Source organism: Anolis carolinensis, chromosome 5 (genome assembly GCF_035594765.1).
Source record: "Anolis carolinensis isolate JA03-04 chromosome 5, rAnoCar3.1.pri, whole genome shotgun sequence".
Classification (NCBI taxonomy): domain Eukaryota; kingdom Metazoa; phylum Chordata; class Lepidosauria; order Squamata; family Dactyloidae; genus Anolis; species Anolis carolinensis.
The window spans coordinates 67,686,740-67,709,440 of record NC_085845.1 but is presented as its reverse complement, the minus strand read 5'-3'; the positions used below and the strand labels follow the sequence as shown (position 1 = coordinate 67,709,440).

Genomic DNA, 22,701 nt, shown 5'->3' with positions numbered 1-22,701 from the left:
GCATTTGTTGAAAGAAGTGCTACAAATGGATAATGGCTATACCAGGTATATGCTGAGCTGCATTAGATGGTGTCAAAGAAATAAATCAGGGGTTCTCAAAAATATTTTTCAGCTGCAGAGCACTTTTTGAAGCGAAAGTTTCTTGTGGAGCCCCAAGAAATATTTATATATTATGCTATATTTTATACTAGATTGCATACCCGGCAATGCCCGGGTTATTTGCAAAGGGCCTTGTTTGTTTTTGGATGTTAGGTAATATCAGTTTAGTCACATGTAACAATATGTCTTAGAAAAGAACTCAGTCCTTACTTTTATTTTTTTATGAATGCTCCCATTAGAAAATGCATAAGGATGGAGATGAACTACAATTCCCAAAAATCACCCCAAAGCTGTGCCAGTATTCACAGTTGGCCATGTTGGATCTGTGTGCCAAATGTGGTCCAGATCTGACATCGGCTGGGTTTGGTGTTCTCTGAATATGGGTGAACTTCAACTCCAAGATTCCTAGGGCAATCACCCCGAAACCATGCCATTATTCACAGTTGGCCATGTTGGGCCTGTGTGCCAAGTTTGGTAGAGATACTGTTGGATTCAGTATTCTCTGAATATGAGTGAATTATAACTCTCTGATGACAAGGTCAATCATCACCAAACCCCACCAGTATGTACATTTGGCCATGTTGGGTCTGAGTGCCACGTTAGTCCCAGATTCATTATCGGTGCTGTTCAGAGTGCTCTTAGACTGCAGGTGAACTATACATCCCAGTCCCTACAACTCCTAGAAATCATGGTGAATTCTCCCCAAAGTTCTCTCTCCAGTATGTTCAGTTGCTGATCAATTCCTCTGCTTGCTGTGTGCCATAGGAAATAGTAGGAAAGGGTTAAGGGAGAGGCAGTAGGAGAGTAATGTAAATGGAGAGAGAAAGGAACACTGGGATGTAACCTGCAATGTCCTGGGAGGGAGAGACTTGGTGGCTCCTCAGCACTGGGAACTATAGCCTGCTTGTGAAGGCCGGAGGCTGTCTGTGTGAACAGACACCTGTGCTACATACACACATACACGTTTTCATTTTTATTATGTGTATAGATTATACATAATGTATATATATCAGACATGGGAAAACTTGTTGACTCATTCATTGTGTTTTAAAATTTGCCAGAGGGGCTGGGCCAGTGGCAGGTGGATGGAGAGTGTTTGTGTCAACTAACTATAAAAAAAACCATAAACATGTCAACTTATACTAGCTGCCAGTGGTTCTCTAGATTTTCAGAAATAGCCTTTTTTCAGTCTTACTCCTGCTAAGAATTGAAGTTGGGACTTTCTACATTTGTGAACTATGTTATTAATCTGTTGTTTTGGGGCAGTGTTTCCCAACTTTTTTTTGACCAGGGACCACTTGACCAGAGACCACTCTCCAACATTAGTACCAAAAGGATAATGAATCAGTTTTTGATCAACTTTAGATTTGGTTTGGTTATATGGGGTGCTGATTCAGAAAATTGCGTTGGATAGATCACATCAGCTCTAGTTTTTGGTACAGAACATATGCCATCCATTAGTCATCATCTGCTCACCCACAGAAAACCATATTTAATAACAAGAGCTGATGTGATCTATCCAATGCAATTCTCTGAATCAGCACCTCAAATGACGCCAGGAAAGGCCTAGTAACAAATATATCAAGAAAAAAATGTTTTGATTGGGCTGTGTTATTATCCGTAGTAGTAACGATGAGGCCGCAGACCATATTTTAGTTCTTGTGGACCACTTGTGATCCACAGACCACAGGTTGGGAACCACTGTATGGGGTTTTGTGACTAATACTGCAAATTGCTGAAACTATTAACCCTATAGAGGCTTTTTGACTATGCAGGACAAAAACAATTGCATACTGCCAATTCAAAATGCTAACTATCCCAGGTTAATACAAGAAATTTGGAAGTGAAAGGGGAGTCATGCGAATTTGCTATATTTATCTGTATAGGGCTATCTTCCTCTGGTCTTCCATCTCTGTCTCTACCACACTTCCCCCAAACATATTCCTTTTTTTTTTTCAAACGTTAGCAGTGTAATGTGTAGGCTTAGATAAAAGCAACAATTTTAGAACAGCCAACGTAGAGACTTACCACAGATTATATCAAGGGCACACAGTGTAATGTATAAAAAGCAATCAAATGGCTCTTTGTCCACATGTTTTTCAAGTTTCTGAACAAGGATACTAGCTTGTTCATTCATCACATCAAGGAAATCTAATAAGATGGCGAAGTGGAAGGTTGGAGTCAACATTTTCCTCCTTGATCGCCATTTGTCTCCGGTGCTGTAAAAGCCAAATGTCAAACAAAATGTTTTAAACACAGTAAATGATGACATTTAATGACAGTGTCCATTTAAAATGTTAACCATACTTTCAGAACCAAACTAAAACATCTTATTTCCTTCTTGTGGCTTTGCCTACAAAAGGAAACAGACAAACCTGAGGCCTGCAGTAGTTCATTTTATTCCCTTTGTAACTATTAATTGATGTGGTATCGAAATATAGCCTCTATGTCATGGAACCCAACACAAGTCCTGAGATAGCAGGCAATGAGGTATTCCATTCATTCCTAAGTCCTCCATCTAGTGAGACCTCTTTCTTGTTTCCTGCATCCACTACCAGACTAGGAAGCCATTTCAGAGTCCTAGGGTCTATTTGTGTTTCCAAATTGGGATACATAGAAGACACATTTTTAGAAGATCTAATATTTTAAGAACAGGAGTAAACAAGTTCTCCCAAACTTGGAAAAAAATAAATTCAAATATTTAGAAGGAGTAGAATAGAAAATCAGGGCGGGGTTTTCATGTCAGGAACGACTTGAGAAACTGCAAGTCACTTCTGGTGTGAGAGAATTGGCTGTCTGCAAGGATGTTGCCCACAGGACGCTTGGATGTTTGATGATTTACCATCCTTGTGGGAGGCTTCTCTCATGTCCCCGCATGGAGATGACAGAGGAAGCTCATCTGCGCTCTCCCTGGATTTGAACTGGCAATCTTCAGGTCAGCAACCCAAACTTCAAGTCAGCAGTCCTGCCTGAACAAAGCCTTAACCCATTGTGCCACCAGGGGCTCAGGGTTTAATTGATATAATTTTCAAAAATGAGCTGGGAGGGATGAAATATTATTGTGGAGCATATTTACAAAAAAAATTTTATTAGTTACATTAAATTTTTTAACTGAGGGCTCGTTTTTGGTCCTCAGACTATTGGGGGGGGGGGGCTGGATTAGGGTTTTTAAAAATAAACAAATACCTATGCACAATGCAAACATCTTATTTATAGTGCAAAATAACATGATTCTCCTTTGGGAGAAATAAAGTGGTGTATATAATAATAATAATAATAATAATAATAATAATAATAATAATAATAATAATGAAAAAGCTATACAATATTTAAACTGAAGAACATTTTTAGCCAACATAAACTTAGCAGTATTTCAACAAAAAGTGTGGGCCTGCTTTTGGCTGATGAGATAGTGAAGTTAATTAGGACTGTTGTTGTTATGTGACTTCAAGTTGTTTCAGACTTAGAGTGACCCTAAGTCTAAATTCTAAGGCAGGGGCTGGATAAATGATCTTGGAGGGCCGCATACGGCCTGTGGGCCTTTGTTTGAGGGCCACTGCTCTAAAGACCTTCAACTTGTCAAGAGAATGCCCAGGTCAAAGTTGCATACATTTTTAAATGAAACCGAGTAATGTATCTTTTTTTTAAGCATTCAGAAGTCTTTCCACTAGTGTTCTCTCCCTTACCACAAAAGGGCAGGTGCTGAGTCAAAACCACAAATTGAACAAAACATCCAAAAGCTTGAAGCCTACAGTAGAACATGCACAAGATATTTTTCCACTAGTGTTGTGTGAAAAGGTAGAAATCTGTTCTGTTTCTGTTTCAAAATTCGGGTATTCCCCCCCATGCCCCCTGGTTCTGTTTTTGAGAAGATTCTACACAAAACCAAAATGGAACTCTGTATCCTGAATTATGAATCCAAATGGCCCCCTCCTAATCTCCTGGAATCTTTCTGAAAACAGAACTGGGGAGCACCAGAAATTCGAAACAAAAACAGAATGGATTTCTGCCAATTTGCACATCCCTACTTTCCACATTTCACTGAATATGTGATGGTTGGTTGTATTCTATGGCCACCACTCCAGTTTCCCCATTTGCTCATTCAACACATATATACAGAGAATGAAGCTAATGGCTCATTTAGCTCTGGAAAGTCCAGTTATAAGAGTCTTCCAATGATCATGGACAAAGTGGATGCTCCCCAAACACATTCAATTATGCTTTGTTTTACCTTGTTAGAAGTCCTGTGCCCAGCCAAGGATGAAGAAACTTGTAGAGATAGGGTTTCTCAATATACTTCGAACTACTCAAAATAACCTGAAAAAGGAAAACAAAGTATTTATTTATTTATTTGTTTATTTATTTACAGCATTTATATTCCGCCTTTCTCACCCCGAAGGGGACTCAGGGCAGATCACATCGCACACATAAAGGCAAACATTCAATGCCATAACACAGAACAGAGACAAGACGCAGGCACAGGCTGGCCTCGAACTCATGACCTCTTGGTCAGAGTGATTTGTTGCAGCTGGCTTGCTTTCCAGCCTGTGTCACAGCCCGGTGCAGAGGAAGAACGAGATACTTCTGTTCAACTCAGTCTCAAAAGTCTTATCTACATAAACGGACCTTTCGCTTTAAATGTCCCTAAAGGCTAGCTTTTTTTAAAAAATCAGCCACTTTAGATAACATCAGTTGAAATGTGCAATTATGAAAATTAGATTGTGGTTAATGATGAATTATTCTCCTGTTTCTACTCATGGGGATCAGTCAAGATCTGAAACAGAGCTTCTTAAACTTTTTCCACTCGTTACCCATTTCCACCTGATCCCAGGTATATAGGTATATGAAATAGGTATAAAAATCAAACATTTCCAAGGTTTGCTAAACAGGCTGATTTTCCTTTTTGTGGAATACAGCTTAAGCATTTTCTGCAGAGTCCATTGTAAATACTGCAGGTTATTTCTGTAAATGGGTGGTATTTAAAAACCTTTTACTGTGTCTAATTTTTTGTGACCCCCAACATTGAGCTAAGGCAGTGATTCCCAACCTTTCTTTGATCAGGGTCCATTTGACCAGGGAACACTTTGACCAGGGAACACTCTCCAACATTAGTACCAAAAGGGTTATGAATCAGTTTTTGGTCAACTTTAGATTCGGTTTGGTTATTTGGGGTGCTGATTCAGAAAATTGCATTGGATAGACCACATCAGCTCTAGTTTCTGATACAGAACATATGTAATCCAGTAGTCGTCATGTGCTTGCCCACAGAAAACCATATTTACTAATCTAGGACTGATTTTCCCTGCATGTCTCGGGTTGGGAACCACTGAGCTAAGGGAACCCCATTTGAAGTTGGGACCCATAGTTTTGGAATCAGAGATCTAGAGAAATTATGTGGTCCCCCAGAGGTTTTGGGGCTGTAATTAATCACATTTTCATCATTTACTATGTTGCTGAGCCTGCAGAGGGTTGCAGTCAAAGAACACATGGAATATCACATGATCCCCAACCTAGCCCTGCTTATTAATATGAGGATACTTACTCATCAACACTTTAGTCTTACAAAACCAGCACATAAACTCTGAGCAAGATGATACTCTCTGATTCTTATCTCCATTAACTGATATCAAATTTTGATACAAGACTTTACAGGTGTAATCTCTTGGTACAATCTGAAACTTGCTTTCTTTCCCCCAAGATACAAATATATCATATAGAATAGAGTCTCAAGGTGAGTATTCATACACAGAAAGCTCAATCATATACAGGCTCTGTACTTTAGACAGTACAAAAACATTTGCTAATTTAAAACTTTAAAAAAGATTTTGCACGTATGCCAAATAGATCTTAGATAAAGATTTAAATATAGGCAATCATTAACATAAAATCTACCTTAAACACGGACCTTGTACCAATCACAACTAAGTTCAAGGTTTTCTATGGTCCTAAAACAGGACAATTTTTTTCTTTTCTAATTCTTGCAAAATAAAAATATTTTTATATTTTAAAAACTTATCCAGAAACATTATTTATGTTTACTAAGTTCCAACTGCTCACATAAGATTTCCTTCAAATAAACAAAACCAGCCACTTTGAGTCTCCTTGAGAGAAAAAGTGGGGTATAAATAAACATTATAATAATCCCCTCTCCCAAAAAGGGATTGAGTCTTATAATGATACGCTTGTAGCAACAGATTATCCTAAACCAGAGAGTATACTCCATTAGGCACAACTGAATTTATTGTTTCCCATTACTCAGAATATTTCAGATAACTTTCCTTATCGCACAATCTGTGCCTGATCTTAGTTCAGTAAAAAATCTTTGAACATTTTATTAATGGTATAATAACTTTCATATAACAGTCACCTATGTATCCACTGCCAAGACACTACACTTGGAAGGCCATCATACTCGGAAAACAAGGGATTGCCTAAAGTATAATAGCCCTACAGAAGTGATGACTTGGAAAAGCAAATGCAATCAATTAGTCCCTTACATTGGCAATCCAGTAGTTTAATAAACTTGGTTGCTTGTCCAAAGCTACCAAAAAGCAGTAAGATGCACCTGATGGACCACCAGACATGTATGCTGGGTTATACTATGGTTCACATCTTGTGACTTAGAAGAATATTGTATAGCTATTAAGTGGTCTCTTAGTTGAAATGGCAGCTAACTAAAAACTCATTCAGATTGCTTCCTAAAATGTAATGTGATCTTCATCCATGTACTGTGGGACACACTGTGTTGATCAAAATGGGATAGATTGATGTTGTGTTTACAGTAAGATTATGGTGACACTGGACTATAGTGACTTTGTTGATTGTGACCCTGCTCTTCAGCTAAACTGCTCTCAGAACATCTAATTCCAGGATTTCCAGAAAAACATCTGAGGCAGGGCTTTTTAAAACGTACTTGTGCAATTTATTGGTCTCCAACCAAAGTTCTCAAAACTGTTTTTGAAGATCTAGTTGTAAACGCAATTGCAACAGAACAATAAAATGTAGATTTCAGCAACAGGCAAATATCCTTTAAATGCACCAGGCTTTTAAATTTATTTTGTGGGTCAATAGTATTTTGCGTGTGGATTTTGTTCCTCTGGCCCTTGGTTTCAAATTAATTTGTTGCTACAAAGTTTATTTTAAAGAGAGTACTGTATTCAAGAGAGCACTGATTATATAATGCTGGCTAACTTTTTTTCCAATCAAACTATTTATGGACCCTATGAATTAGTCCACCTCTTTCCTTCAGTAATACTGATGTGCCTTCAAATCAGCTATCCTCAGCCTAGTGACCTTCATGCAAAGGTATCTTGAAGAACTTTGTACCAAATAGAGAAAGAAGCATATGGCTTCATAGACTTTAGTACCCTTTGTCTGATGAATCATGGAATTACAGAGTTAGAAGACCCCACAGGCACCGTTCAATTCAAGCCCTGGCCATGCAGGAAGACACACTCAAAGCACTCCCAACAGATGGACATCCAGACTCTGTTAAAAACATCCAAAACAGATTCCACCACACTCTAAGGACCTCATCAAGAAGGTCCAAGGATTCACTATACATGGTAACAAATCCAAGGGCTCACAGCGGGGGGCGTGGAGAACCCGTTGCCCCACAGCACCCACCTTACTGTTACCCCATCTCATGGGGATAAGCATTGCTGCCTGGCTTCTCCCCATTGCTCTCCTCTTTTCAGCAAGGAGCCTGGCAGAGTCCCTGTGCGTTGTCTAATGGACTCCATGCTGAAAGTGAAGAGAGAGCGGCATACAATGGGCAAATTGACCCATCTGATGAGGTAGTAAATCCACTGTGACCTTCCAGACTTTCTACTATGTTGGCTGCTCTTGTCGGGACATGTTCCAACTTGTCAATATCCTTCTTGAATTGTGGTGCCTAGAACTGGGTGCAGTCTTCCAGCTGAACAAAGCAAAACAGTGCGGTACTCTGATTTTCCTTGATCTAGGTACTATAGGTGGAGCTTTTTCCAGCTGCCGCTTCACATGTTGACTCCTGTTCAGCTTCTGATGTACTAAGATTCCTAAATATCTTTCACATTTTGTTTATAAGACAGCTGTCATCCATCTTATATCTGTGCATTTCATGTTTTTCTGCCTAAGTGTAGTGCCTTGCATTTTTGCCTGTTGAAATTCATTTTGTTAGTTTTGGCCCAGCTCTGCAATCTGTTAAGGTCATTTTGAGTTTTGATGCTGTCCTCTGAGATATTAGCTACCTCTCCTTATTTGATGCTATCTACAAATCTGATAAACATGCATTCTATTTAAATTATATGGCACACCATCCGTCCTCAGGATGAAGAGGAACCATTGGGCAAAACCTTTTGGGTTCAGTTAGTCAACCAATGACAAATCCATCTATTAGTAACATTGTCTACTCCTTATTTTGCTAGCATATTTGCAAGAATATCATGGGGAGCCTTGTCAAAGGCCTTCTGAAATCAATATATGCCTCATCCAAAACATTCCCTTTATCTAGCAAGTTTGTAAACCTATATAAGAAGTCTGTGTCTGCAGTAATCTTCATGCCTAGAGATACAGTCTGTCTCCATGTTTTCTCCCTCTATTTGCCAGTTATCATTCAGTCTGGTTGTCATAATCTTGGGAGTTTTTTTATGTTTAACTTTTTTTTTTGTGTGTCAGGAGCAACCGGAGTTGCTTCTGGAGTGAGAGAATTGGCCGTCTGCAAGGACGTTGTCCAGGGGACGCCCGGATGTTTTGATGTTTTACCACCCTTGTGGGAGGCTTCTCTCATGTCCCCGCATGGAGCTGGAGCTGATAGAGGGAGCTCATCCACACTCTCCCCAGGTGGGATTCGAACCTGGCAGCTTTCAGGTCAGCAACCCAACCTTCAAGTCACTTAGTCCACTACGCCATCTGGGGGCTCTATGTTTAACTGCAACCCAGCTTTTGCACTTCTTTCTTTCACCTTGGTTATAAGGCTCCTCAGCTCCTTGCTTTCAGCCATCAAAGTGGTATCATCTGCATATCTGAGGTTGCTACCGCTGATCAAAGAGTTTGGACATCACTCTTGACAATTTATTTAGCCTAGATGACATCCCTGACCCTTAAAGTGTGCCTGAATGACACTTTTAATCATTGCTGTCTGAAGCAGATAAATCTCTCCAACTGGTCTTGCTGTCTTCCTCATACATTATTTAAATGCATCAGAAAATTTCATCCGAATTCATCCACCTTCTATAAACACACATATAAAGCCGATATAATTGGCTCTTGCAAACCTATTGACAAAGCCACCTTGTCCCCGTTGGGGAGATGGTGGCGGGGTATAAATAAAGTTTTATTATTATTATTATTATTATTATTATTATTATTATTATTATTATTATTATTATTCTCTGTAGCCTCTTTCGAACATTGCTTTGCCAACTTGACTCAACACATGAGATCAATATGTAGAGAACCCCAAATCTCTTAATCCTTGCTTTGCACATATAGAGTCTCTATGCAAACCACTGGAAAATTAGATTCTCCACATGAAGAAAGAAATCCTATGGACACAGTCAGAGGCAATTTGACATTGCCTTTAACATGAGGAGAGCAATAACAGAGGGGCAAGATAAAGCCCCCCCCCTTTTCCTGTATTAATTCAAGTCAAGTATGTAGCCCCCTGCTTAACCTTACAAAATAGTATTTTTCTTGAAAACTCAACATTTAGAATTTGCAATTACAGCAAAATGGAAGTATTCCTGCATTTATATAATTCTGTATTCTTTACACAAACAGTACACTTATTTAGAGGTAATCCTCATTAAGCACAATGGCCTGTAAGCAGCCATATGACTGTGCTTGTTTTGTTCTGAGTGAGTGACTAAGAATCATGCTGCACGTTGGGGGGTGGATTAGGCAAATATGGCGATCTGAAAACAGCTCCTAGGATAAGTTCCTGGGGAGAAGTCACCACCTGTGGATACTCACAACTTTGAGATATCTTGGACTGGTGGTGGCATTTTTCCAGGCAAGGAAAAAGTGGAAGTTTTCACAACAACCCCATTTCTGCTTCTGATGTCCTACCAAGACACTGTTTTTGTCTTGGCAAACACAGAGGAATTAGGGATCAGGAAAAACACCTGTGCCAGCCGTAATTCACAGGAAAAAAAGGAACATCCAATTGCCTTTTAAAACAATATTTTAAAGAAGATTATACCTTTGAGATTCACCTCTGAATGCTGGATAATTAACTTCCCAACTGCATTCAGCTTCTGCTCTCAAGAACATAATTTTTCTTAATCTCTTATCTGCAACTACATGAATACAACTAGAAATAGCTGCTGTCAACTCTCCCAGATAAGTAATGGACTTTTTAATTAAAAGTATTTTAAGAAATAGCAAAGTTAATAAAATTTTTGTGGTTGGTTGATCGAACACCTAAAAAGTATTCACACCCAAAAAGTTAATGTTCTGCTTTTCAGTGAAGCCATAACAAAGGTATTTTCCCAGGACAAAGAAACAGAAAGTAGATATCTGAACTATAATGCTTCCCCTTTTGCCCATCAGCAACAGCAGCAGCAACAACAACAAAGTTGAAGAAAGTGCATTTCACTGCCAGCTATATCAATAACTATAAAGCATAATGGCTATGGAAGACACATAGGTGAATCCAATTGGATTTAACCAAATTTTGATGGAACTGGGAATTTTAAGGCAAGAAGTAACAGCAGAATTGAAAGAAAACATAATTCTCTGGCAAAGCTGGCTGGGGAAACAATCCAAACAAGCCAGAATCTGGTAACATTGGAACCCAAAACCCAGCAGCAGAAAGGAAGATTCAACAAACTTCCCCAGAAAGCGATACATAAAGACTTTAGCTAAAAGATGAATAAGGATCATTGTCAAGGGAACATCTATATGCGACGAAAAAGAAGCAGAGAGACTTCTGTTTCTGAATATACAACAGAATGGACAAGAAATCTCTAGACTATATGACAATGGCTAATGAAGATTGACCTATTGATTAGGCTGGTGGAGGAGAAGTACCGTATTTTTCGCTTTGTAAGACACACTTTTTTCCCCCCCAAAATAGAGGGGAAAAGTCAGTGTGTCTTATAAACGCAATATGACCTCACGTGGGCGGAGCTAGAGGGGTTGTGTGGTTACCTGGGTGACCTGGGGAGCGCGATCTCGCTGCTGCCAATGACAGTGTTGAAGAGCAGCAGCAGTAGCAGCAGCGTGATCCTGCTCCCCGGCCACCACTGTCACCACACGCCAACCTATCCCCGCAGAACAGAACAGCAGGTCCGCAATGCCGCCGCGCCTCACGAACACTACAGGAGCCCGGCTGTCATACACGGCCAGGCCCCTGTAGTAGCTGCCGGCAGTGATAACCCTTTAGACGCCGCTGTCTGTACGTCCCTTTCAGAGGCCCCTACGTCACGGCCCTCTGAAAGCAGGCTGCGCGAATGAGTCGGAGCCGCCCGTGACACAAAAGCTGGGGCGATGGGTCCAGCATGAAAGGCATGCCGAGCGGCCCGAAACAGCGGCCCGGAGGAGGAGAAGGACGAGGCAGGAGGGCCAGAGGAGCCCGAGGAGGAGGAGGAGGAGGAGGCGCCGGCGCCGTGCCCGCCGTCGGGCCCGCCCGGAGCCTGCTCTCCCAGGCGGCGGCGGCGGCAAGGAGGAGGAGGAGGAGGAGGAGGAGGAGGAGGAAGAGGCGGGCGCCCTCCGCGCGGCCAAGATGATGGTGCACTGCGCCGGCTGCGAGCGGCCCATCCTCGACCGCTTCCTCCTCAACGTCCTCGACCGGCCCTGGCACATCAAGTGCGTCCAGTGCTGCGAGTGCAAGTGCAACCTCACCGAGAAGTGCTTCTCCCGCGAAGGGAAGCTCTACTGCAAGAATGACTTTCCTCCTCTGAAAACTAGGTGCGTCTTATCATCAGGTGCGTCTTATAAAGCGAAAAATACGGTATATGTCTAATTTCAAGAGAAAATAGGGATTTACTGATTAATAAAAGATTGCGGGATTGACTAATTTTGGGATGTATAAGCCAGCAATATGTCATTAAAGCTAGAAGTATGATTATGGAACATTTCTAAAAGGGAGTAGACTAGTCAGAATTAAAAAAATATCTGAAAGGGAGAGGTCTGTAGTTTGGTTAAATTAGTAGATATATTTTTACATTTGTTCCTTAGCTTTTGTACATTTTGTATATAGGTGTTGCACCTCAGCAGGGGTTAACCTTGCTCACAGCACCCACCAAGAAACCAAACATGATAGTCAAAACAGTTTATTAAGAAAACACACATAAAAAAGAAAAAACACAATGAAGGAAATAAAGGGTACAATCCAAAAGTTAATATAGAAGGCAAGTCTCACAGGCAATAAGCTAGGTCAAACTGTACATAGGAAAACAATTCAAAGGCAGGATAAATCCAAGAAACAAGGCTTAAAACATGAACATGAATCCCAAGGTAAATCCAGAAAACAAGGAGGAAAAACATGAACATGAATCCAAAAATATTCCATGAAACAAGAAGCCAAAACATGAGCATGAATCCAAAGGTATATTCATAAAACCATCATCAAAACATGCCATGAATCTTGGTTATTGAGCTAAAGCCTGAACTGGGAACAGGACAGGAGGACTTCACATGGATAGTGACATTGCTTGATCTAAAATCCCAACAGAGCTCTCTCTGATTTAAGGATTGCAAAACATGAATGCATTCCTTTGACCTTGAGGGGCCTGTTTCTGCCTCTCTTTCTCACTGATTCATTTTGATTTACAGCACCTGAATCTTTCCCCCCTCAGAAGCAGTCTCATATCTGTATCTAAGCCAACTGCTCCCTTGGATGAGGTAATGTTATCAGGACTGCTTGTAGGTGAAAGATCACCTCCCAGACTCTTGGATTCCAAAACAGCTCTACTTTCACACAGAATCTCAGAGACAGGATCTTGCTCTAAAACCTCCTCCTTTTCCCCCTCCTTGGCTACATCTGGTTCCAGCACTCTCTTAAGCCCTGATACCGCAAGCCCTTCATCTTCATCAGGCTGAACCACAACAATAGGTTTGACGTAGTCATTTTGTTAGCTATTGTGAGTGTTTTATACTTGTTTTGTACATTTGATATAATTTGTTTCATTGCATATATCTTTCTTTGTATGATATTTGTTTGCCTCATTTAAAAAATACCCCCCAGATAGACTTACCTCTACAGTATCTGCATGATAAAGTATCAGGAAAGGAATTGGTCCTACCCAAAGCTTGTACAGTGGGATGTTTCGAAACTGTTCACTGTATTTCATCAACTGTTGGAAGAAAGCTAGAAAACAGGTATCAAATGTATTTAACAGTTTTCTAATGAGAACATCTTACTCTCTAGGCCAGTGGTTCTCAACATGTGGATTCCCAGGTATTTTGGCCTACAACTCCCAGAAATCCCAGCCAGTTTACCAGCTGTTAGGATTTCTGGGAGTTGAAGGCCAAAACCTCTGGGAACCCATAGTTGGAGAATCACTGCTCTAGGCAAAATTCTCCTATAAATTCAACAGTGACAATAATAAGATAATAATAATAAAAGTTTATTTCTAGACTGCCCTCTATCCCCAAAGGGACTGAGGGCGGTTTATACACAAAAAGAAAAACCATTCAATGAGTACTAACACATCAAAAAAAAAATAATAAAGCATAGCAATAACAATACCTTTCATCACTCCATTCAGAATAGGGGATGGTTCCTTTTAAAATTACCTACAGATCAGTTGATAAGCCGACTCAAGTTTTTGGGGTTGATTTTTCTTTGCCTAAAGTTTATACATGTGTATACAGTACAGGGTAGTTTCAGATATGAGATTTCCTCATTCCTTGCTAGCATTGGAAAGTACAGCAGCATATACATAAGCTCATAAACCATTTACTGCCTTTGTGCACTATTTCATATGAAGGGATTCAATCAAATCATTGAACAGCAAGACAGTGCTATTGGCCCTGGCCCTGTTCATGTGGTTTTGCTGCCTGCCCCATAACTGAAATGATTGAGATGTATGGGGGTAAAGAAACTTTTGCAAGCCTACTAAATGTGCTCCCACAAGTTCAGTTATCATTTCCCTTCAATCTTTTCCTCTAACTTATATATATGCTGTTATGCTCAATACCTGTGAAGGTTGGAGATTATGGTAGAGTCACATGAGTGGACATAACATCATGCAGGAAGAGGGACACATAACAATAGCATACTGTGCCAGAAATGCATGCCTCACTCTGCTCAATATTTAATTATGAAGGAAAAAATCTGCTTACAAAGTCAGAAATTGTTATAGAAAAATAAACTGCTCTAACTCCTTTCTACAACTGTTTTGTGTTTTTCCAGTACTCTGAACTGTATTTTATTGTGTAAAGTAAAGATAAAGGTAAAGGTTTCCCCCCGAAATTAAGTCTAGTCATGTCCGACTCTGGGGGTTGGTACCCATCTCCATTTCTAAGCCAAAGAGCCAGCATTGTCCCTAGACGCCTCCATGGTTATGTGGCCAGCATGGCTGCATGGAGCGCTGTTACCTTCCCGCCGGAGTGGTACCTATTGATCTACTCATATTTGCAGGTTTTCAAACTGCTAGGTTGGCAGAAGCTGGGGCTAACAGTGAGCGCTCACTCTGCTCCCTGGATCCGAAGCTGCAACCTTTTGGTCTGAAAGTTCAGCTGCTCAGCACTTTAACACGCTGCACCACCGGGGGGCCCTAATATACATGTGTATCAAGGTTTAAATAGGCTCATAAATAAAACATTTCTTCCCAAAGCAATGTCAAGTTTGTGACTCAATTCCCAGGGGTCATGTTTTTCAAATTAATACTTGTTTACAGATCTGTAAATGTTAACAGTCTCAGGTGTTTGTACAAAATTGCATTTGCAAGTGAATGTGATAAGGAAAGGACAATCCTTTGAAATAATCTTAATAATTCATCACATACTTACAATAGATTTCTAACACAGAAAATATAGCTAACACAATAACAGGACAAGCTGCGACACATTCTGGACAACAAATCCCTTGAGTCTTTGCCAGCATCACCAACGCAGAGAGATTATTACAGCTGCGGTTCAAAGATCTAAGAGGCACCAGACTACTTTGTCATACTCCATCACCTTTAGAAAACTAAGCATAATTGCCTCTGGTATCATTACAGTTGATTAATAGTGCTGTAAAACAGTCTACTCAACAGACTCTTGTTCACTGGATAAATTATGACCAAAACCCTTTCTAGCCCCAACAGCCAAACTGGTTCAAGGAGAGCATTTTGGGAGAGAGCCACATATGGCATTGGAGCATCACTACTAGAATGATTACCTTTGTCCATTCATACATACACAAGCAAAATACACATGTTTCTCTCTGGAAAATATTCACTGTGCTGCACTGAGGTTTTATAAAAGCTTCCTTTGCCACCAAATAGCACCATAATAATAATAACAACTTAATAACTTTATTTTTCTATCCCACCTCCATCTTCCCGCAGGAACTCCGGGCAGCTAACACAGAGCCGAGCCCAAAAAACAAGTAATGAACAAGGTAAAATACATGTAAAAACAGGATGTTCAAACAGATAAAAACATATTAAAACCAAGATAATACAATATAATAGTAAAAACAGTAAGATAAAATGATAACATAAAAGAACCACCATTTAGTAACAAAGGGAATAAAATGGGAGGGCAGCCTAGGCAAAAGTGCAAAGGTATGTATTGTAATACCGTTTGGGCATTTTTTTTCAAGGGCACAAAAGGGCATTTCTTTCAAGAGGGTTGGTGAACATGGAATGCATTGCCTAGCCCTTTCCGCTTCTCTGCAAAATGCTCCCTGCAAGACACACAAAGTTTTTAAATGCCCGCGTATGTGAAACATACTCCGCCCAGTGGCTGACCAAAAGGTCGGTGGTTTGAATCCGGGGAGCGGGACGAGCCCCCACTGTCAGCCCCAGTTTCTGCCAACCTAGCAGTTCGAAAATATGCAAATGTTGAGTAGATCAATAGGTACCGCTCCGGCAGGAAGGTTACAACGCTCTATGTAGTTATGCTGGCCACATGACCTTGGAGGTGTCTACGGATAATGACGGCTCTTTGGCTTAGAAATGGAGATGAGCACCAACCCCCAGAGTCGGACACGACTAGACTTAATGTCAGGGGGAAACTTTTACCTTTACCTATGTGAAACAAAAAGATTCAATATGAGAGTGGGCAGTCCCATCAGTGCAATGCAACAGCAGTGGTGGGGCTTTTGCCATTTGGAACTGATCTAACCACAGAACTAAAAAAAAAAAACCCTCAATCTCTTTGCTTCATTTCTTTCATCCAGTCTTCACATACAGTTCAAATTGCCATGTCTCTCCCAGTTCACAATTTCCAATGGGATGAGGCAGCTGTTTTAAAAAAAAAAACCCTAGGAAGCCACAAGATTGTTATCTACAGTCTGGAGCAGGTTGCATTTGCATGTTAGTTTTAAGTCTTTAAGAACAGGCAATAGATATGTCTTGTCATATAGAATTATTAGGTCTCACATCTTTTTAAAGAAACAAACAATTGTCTCAGGTTTCTAAAAGTTACAATTTGCCTAGAAGTACAGGACTGTATGGTACATGTTTTTTAGCCAGTCAGAGGAGCATACTCAGAAACAAGGAAACTGTTTTTAATAGTTGGATATGCCAATTTTATAAGCTCCTATCCTACTAGTGTACTTATCTCACAGATAAGGTATCTGAAGTATTTGCTATTCTCTCTTGCTGATCTCAACAGATTGCCACACGGTTTGTTCTTATGTAAACTGTAATCCAAAATACAGTGAGGGCCAAAACATACATTTGAAATAGAGCTGATAACATCTTTTTGTTCACTATAAACAAGAACCACAGCATGGGGAGTAAAGGGATTTCTTTTGTTACTCTGTGCTTTACTCCAACACCTGCTGCAACCTGTATTCCAATGGGAATCTGATAAGATCAAATAACGATCAATTCAAGCTAACATCATTATCTAGTAATATAAAATTTTAGTGGCAGATGTACCAATCTGAATGGGAAACAGAGAAGGAAATAATTTCAGCTATCTATGTTCCCTCACTATGGATTTGTGTGTGGACTAGGAACCATATTCTAACTCCAGAATAAAAATTGTGTTTTTTGTTGCTTCTTGTGATTGCTGTGAACGTTATATGTACTTTACATTAGTTAAATAGAAATTGCATTGGAATCAGTGAGTGGCCATGTGCAGTATGATCCATACAATATAGCTGGGTGATTCCCGGTGCTATAGTCCAAAGGAGTCACTTTCTCAGGCTCTGACCTGAAGAGGATTGGGAATCACGTAATTGTTGTGGTTCAGCCAGAGGCTGTGGGGAATAAGGGGATCATGATTCTGTATGGGAGAATGAAAATGAATCTGTGTCTGGTTAGACAGAAACAGCTTCCGAGCAGATTGGAGATGGAGATGCTTTGGCATTGAGAGATATGGAGGACCTTTTCCCTGGTCGTTCCTTGGCAACGGAAGATAAGGAGCTAGAGGAGAAAAATCTTTCCCCTGAGAAAACACCTGTGGTCAGTAGGAGCATGAGACTGGATCTACAAGAGGAGGGAGTCAGATGAAGAAGATCACAGAGATTGCATGAGAAATCTGTGAGACAGAACTAACGCCAAAGGTATGACTTCATGGCTTGTGGACCTTAAATTACCATGTTGTGTAGTGAAAGCGTTAGAGAAGACAACCCTGCGTTACCATGTCTCATTCCACATTCAAGTTCTTGGCTAAGATCTTTGGGGAAAGTCTTGTGCTTACGTTCATGGATTCATGCTTTGGAAGAAGTTTCTGTATTCCTGTTTTTGGATTTATGCCTATGTTTTGATTCCTGGTTTCTTTATGTAGTTTGTCACGTGTAAACAGAACTTTATTGTTTGGACTATTGCCTTTTGAAAGCTTTTTCCCTACTGTTTTTTTAACATTGCTTTTTATATTACCTTTTGCCTTTTCAAATTTGCTTTTTTCAATAAACTATTTAGTTAGTACTACTAGACTCTTGTGTGGTGTTGGATACAAAGGTGATTCCAGGCCAGAGTGCAACAAAATCTATTTCACTATGTAACAAAATTTGAAAAAAAATTCTGATACTGGTTTGAAAGTGTTATTCCTGTTTAATTGCATGGTACTTGTTTTGAAAGTAGTTGTTGCACTCCAGAAACCACAATCTATGTTGAAGTGGTTGAGACTCAATGAGATATTCATTGAAAAACAATATCAAATGTACCAAAGAATGTCCCGCAAAAACAAAGTTTTTGCAATTTAATAAACTTTTCCCATGTTTTAATGATAGAACCAATTAGGAAATGACATTTGCAACTCAGTAACAAAAAACGTGTTGCTTAGTGTTTCCAGCCTGAGAAAAAAGTGAAGTAACTGACCAGTTCTTCTGAAGTTCAGATTCCTTCCACCAGGATGCATTAGAAAGTCACAAGTGCACTGAGCAAACAACAAAGTAGCGAAAACATTAAAGAAAATATTCATTTTGTTTCTTTACTATTCAAGTTGAACATCCCTTTTCCAAAATTTCAGAATTAAAATACTCCAAAACTATCCACATGGGTGCAGAGATAACAACACCTTTGGTATTAAGGGTTAAATGTATGCAAACTTTGCTTCACGCACATTTTTAAAAAAATATGGTATGAAATAACTTTCAGAATATGTGTTCAATGTGTATGAAGCATCCATTACTTTTTTGTCTCATTATGCAGAGATCTAAAACACTTCTAGTCCTATGCATTTCAGATAAGAGATGTTCAACCTGCAATAACCTCTATGTTTACATGAAAAATGTGGGCTTCTAAATGAGCCAATTTGAAATATATAAACAGTGGAAATGTGATGTGGACAGTTCCCCGCCCAGAAATGAAATGTGAGAAGAATATATGGCATTTCAGATACCATTAGAAAAGAAGTTCTCAAGTTGATACAGGTTGAGTATCTCTTTAATTCCAAAATCATCCTCATGGATAGCTAAGTGGCACCTTTGCTTTTGACGGTTTGATGTAAGCGAACTTTGTTTCCTGCACAAAATTATTTTAAAGTATGTTGTATAGGGAAGGGCTTCTTTCCAGACCTGGGGTGCATTTACACAGTAAAATGAATGCAGTTTGACACCACTTTAATTGCTAGAGTGAAAGTGATGTCAAGCTGCATTAATTGTGCAATGTAGATGAAAGTTTGGGGAAATAAAAATCTGTCAAGAGGTGTGCCTACACTATAGAATGAATGCAGTTCAACATCACTTTAACTCTGGCAGTGAGGGCTAAAGACCATGGAAAACGGCAACTTCCAGGATCTCCGATAACTGAGCCATAGCAGTGAAAGTGGTGTCAAACTGCACCCATATATTTGTGTGTGTATACATACATATACATATAGTAAAGGTAAAGTTTTCCCCTAACATCGTCTAGTTGTGTCTGACTGTGGTGTCTGATTGTGGTGCTCATTTCCATTTCTAGGCTGAAGAGCCGGCATTGTCTGTAGACACCTCCAAGGTCATGTGGCCAGCATGACTGCATGCAGTGCCGTTACCTTCCCGCCGGAGCGATATCTATTGATCTACTCACATTTGCATGTTTCCGAACTGCTAGGTTAGGAGAAGCTGGGGCTAATAGCAAGAGCTCACCCCATTCCCTGGATTCGAACCACCGACCTTTAGGTCAGCAATTCAAAGCAGGATTTTGTGGGATTTTCTGCCTTGATATTTTGGGTTATATGGCTGTGTGAAAGGGCCCTCAGTTTTCATCTGCAATCCAGGTCAAATTCCACCCCAAACCTACACACACACACACACAAACATACACACACACGCGTGCGCTTTAGGCTTTCCCTGCTGGCTGCTGGTAGATCAACACTTGCTTTCACTATGTCAGCTATTGCTGCTATTGTAATGTAAACTGGGAGAAAGGTAGGTAATGATAGTGTGAGCAATCAAAATTTGGTTGAGATAGTGCTTGCTGTTCTGGAGGGACTCTAATGACTCTAATTTTTGCTTCTCACAGACTTGCATGGGGATTTGGTTAACCAGGTAACATTCATGTCTAAATCGGGATTTTTTTTGACCTGAAACATTTTGGGGGTGGCTTGAACCCCTAAACTGCCCCCTTGGCTATAAGCTTGCCTGCATGAACAAAGTTTTTGGAGTTAAATAAACTATTTTTCCATGTTTTTACAATAGAGGGGGGATCTCCCTTAATAAAAGCAAAGATAAAGGTGTTCCCCTGATATTAAGTCTTGTTATGTCCGATTCTGGGGGTTGGTGCCCATCTCCATTTCTAAGCTGAAGAGCCGGCGTTGTCCATAGACACCTCCAAGGTCATGTGGTCAGCATGACCTCATGGAGTGCCGTTACCTTCCCACCAGAGCAGTCAGGGCCGTAGCCAGAAAAAAATTTCGGGAGGGGTTTTGAAAATTTTGGAGGGGGGGTTGAACCCCTGACCCACTGGCCCCCCGGGTTCAGGCCTGTCAATACCTGCTTGAGATAGTGCCTGGAGGAACTCTTAATGTTTTACGTCTCATAGACTTAGCATGGGGATTTGGTTAACCAGTTAAAATTCATGAGTAAACCAGGTTTTTTTTTCACCTGAAAAATTTCCCCTAAACCCCCCCCCCTCGCTACAGGCCTAAGAGCAGTACATATTGATCTACTCACATTTGCATGTTTTCGAACTGCTAGGTTGGCAGAAGCTGGGGCTAACAGCGGGGATTTGGTGCTCATCCCCATTCCTAAGCCGAAGAGCTGGTGTTGTTCGTATACACCTCCAAGGTTATGTGGCCGGCATGACTGCATAGAGCATCGTTACCTTCCCGCCAGAGTGGTACCTATTGATCTACTCACATTTGCATGTTGTTGAACTGCTAGGTTGGCAGGAGCTGGGGCTAACAGCGAGAGCTCACCCTGCTCCCCGGTCAGCAAGTTCAGCATCTCTGCGGTTTAACACTCGTATGATAGAACCCATTAGGAAGTGATGAGTCTACACTGCCATACAGTCCAGTTCAAAGCAGATCATTATCAAAGTACTGTAGATGGGGCCTTAGTATTACTCCCCGCTTGGGTCAACTCTTGGCCAACTTGGGCCAACTCATCTCGCTACCAATCCTGCTGCTGCCTGAAGCCCAGAGGACTGTGATTAAGAGAGAGCGAGAATGAACTCGGGGTGGCGCTTGCCTTTACCTTCGCCTTGCTTCTCAAAGAGCAGCGCGTTGCCCAGCAGCGGGTAGCAAGGGTTGATGCCAGGGACGGGCTTCAAGACTTTCCATCGGCGGAAGGCGTCCAGGAGGAAGCGGGAGAAGGCGAGGGCGAGCAGGCCGGCCAGGAGGGCACCCGCCCCGGCCCCCCAGGCTAGGATCCGCCCGCCCTCCGGCCACGAAGGAGAAGACGACATGCCTCCTCCGCTGGAAAGGCCGAAGCCACGACTGCGCTCTGGCCGGACTCGCCTTTGCAGAAAGTGAAAGCCCTGGGGCGGAGGGGGCGGGGCCTCCCGAGATGGGGCGGGGCCAAGGGGCTGAAGGGGGCCAATGGACGCAGGCTCTATGGGGGGCGGGGATAGCATGGCGTAGCCCCTTCTGGGATGTTGTGAAGTTTCCGGGCTGTTCTGTCCCTTCTGTTTCTTGACTCTGAGTGGCCTGAGTTGTCGAAGGCTTTCATGTCCGGAATTGCTGAGTTACTGTGAGTTTTCCGGGCTGTATGGCTATGTTCCAGAAGCATTCGCCCCTGACGTTTTGCCCGCATCTATGGCAGGCATCCTCAGAGGTTGTGAGGTCTGTTGGAAACTACGCAAGTGGAGTTTATATACAGTAGAGTCTCACTTATCCAACATTCGCTTATCCAACGTTCTGGATTATCCAACGTCTTTTTGTAGTCAATGTTTTCAATATATCGTGATATTTTGGTGCTAAATTCGTAAATACAGTAATTACTATGTAGCATTACTGAGTATTGAACTACTTTTTCTGTCAAATTTGTTGTATAACATGATGTTTTGGTGCTTAATTTGTAAAACCATAACCTATTTTGATGTTTAATGGGCTTTTTCTTAATTTCTCCTTATTATCCAACATATTTGCTTATCCAACGTTCTGCCGGCCCATTTATGTTGGATAAGTGAGACTCTACTGTGTATGTGGAAGGTCCAGGGTGGAAGAAAGACCTCTCGTTTGCCTGAGGCAAGTGTCTGCCTGTCTGCTTCCTGCCTGGGGGCGGGAGGGGGGGGGAATCCTTTGTTGGAAGGCCCTTCTGTTTCACAAATCTGAATGGCTTCTTTGTATTTCACAGCATCTGACAACAAAGGCTTCCCCATGTTGCCTGTTTTATATGTAACTCGCTTAGGCACCCGGCAATGCACAGCTTAGGGTTTTGTAAGGATACTAGGACAGCATTAAAAATATTATTTGTTTCCCTTTGAGAATCCAATGTATGGTCCCATTAGACAACGCATAAGGATGTAAGTAAGCTACAACTCCCAACTTGTTTTCATTGCAAATTCCACCAGTAATTAAAGTTGGTCATAATGGGTAGCTGGGCCACGTTTGGTCCAGATCAATTGCCAATAAGGTTTATATAGTGCT

General features: G+C 41.0%; 1 protein-coding gene across 1 annotated transcript in view; it reads right to left on the bottom strand.

The window, feature by feature from the left end:
• The window catches only part of LOC100557625 (cytochrome P450 4V2), a 34,881-nt gene extending 13,180 nt beyond the window's left edge, over positions 1–21,701 (bottom strand). Inside the window, exons 1-4 of the mRNA XM_003221600.3 lie at positions 21,308–21,701; positions 13,281–13,393; positions 4,331–4,416; positions 2,128–2,318 (exon numbers count right to left, since the gene is read on the bottom strand). Coding sequence (XP_003221648.3) covers positions 2,128–2,318; positions 4,331–4,416; positions 13,281–13,393; positions 21,308–21,686 — 769 coding nt within the window. The 5' untranslated portion in view covers positions 21,687–21,701. The remainder of the gene's footprint in view (positions 1–2,127; positions 2,319–4,330; positions 4,417–13,280; positions 13,394–21,307) is intronic.
• Positions 21,702–22,701: the final 1,000 nt, after the last annotated feature.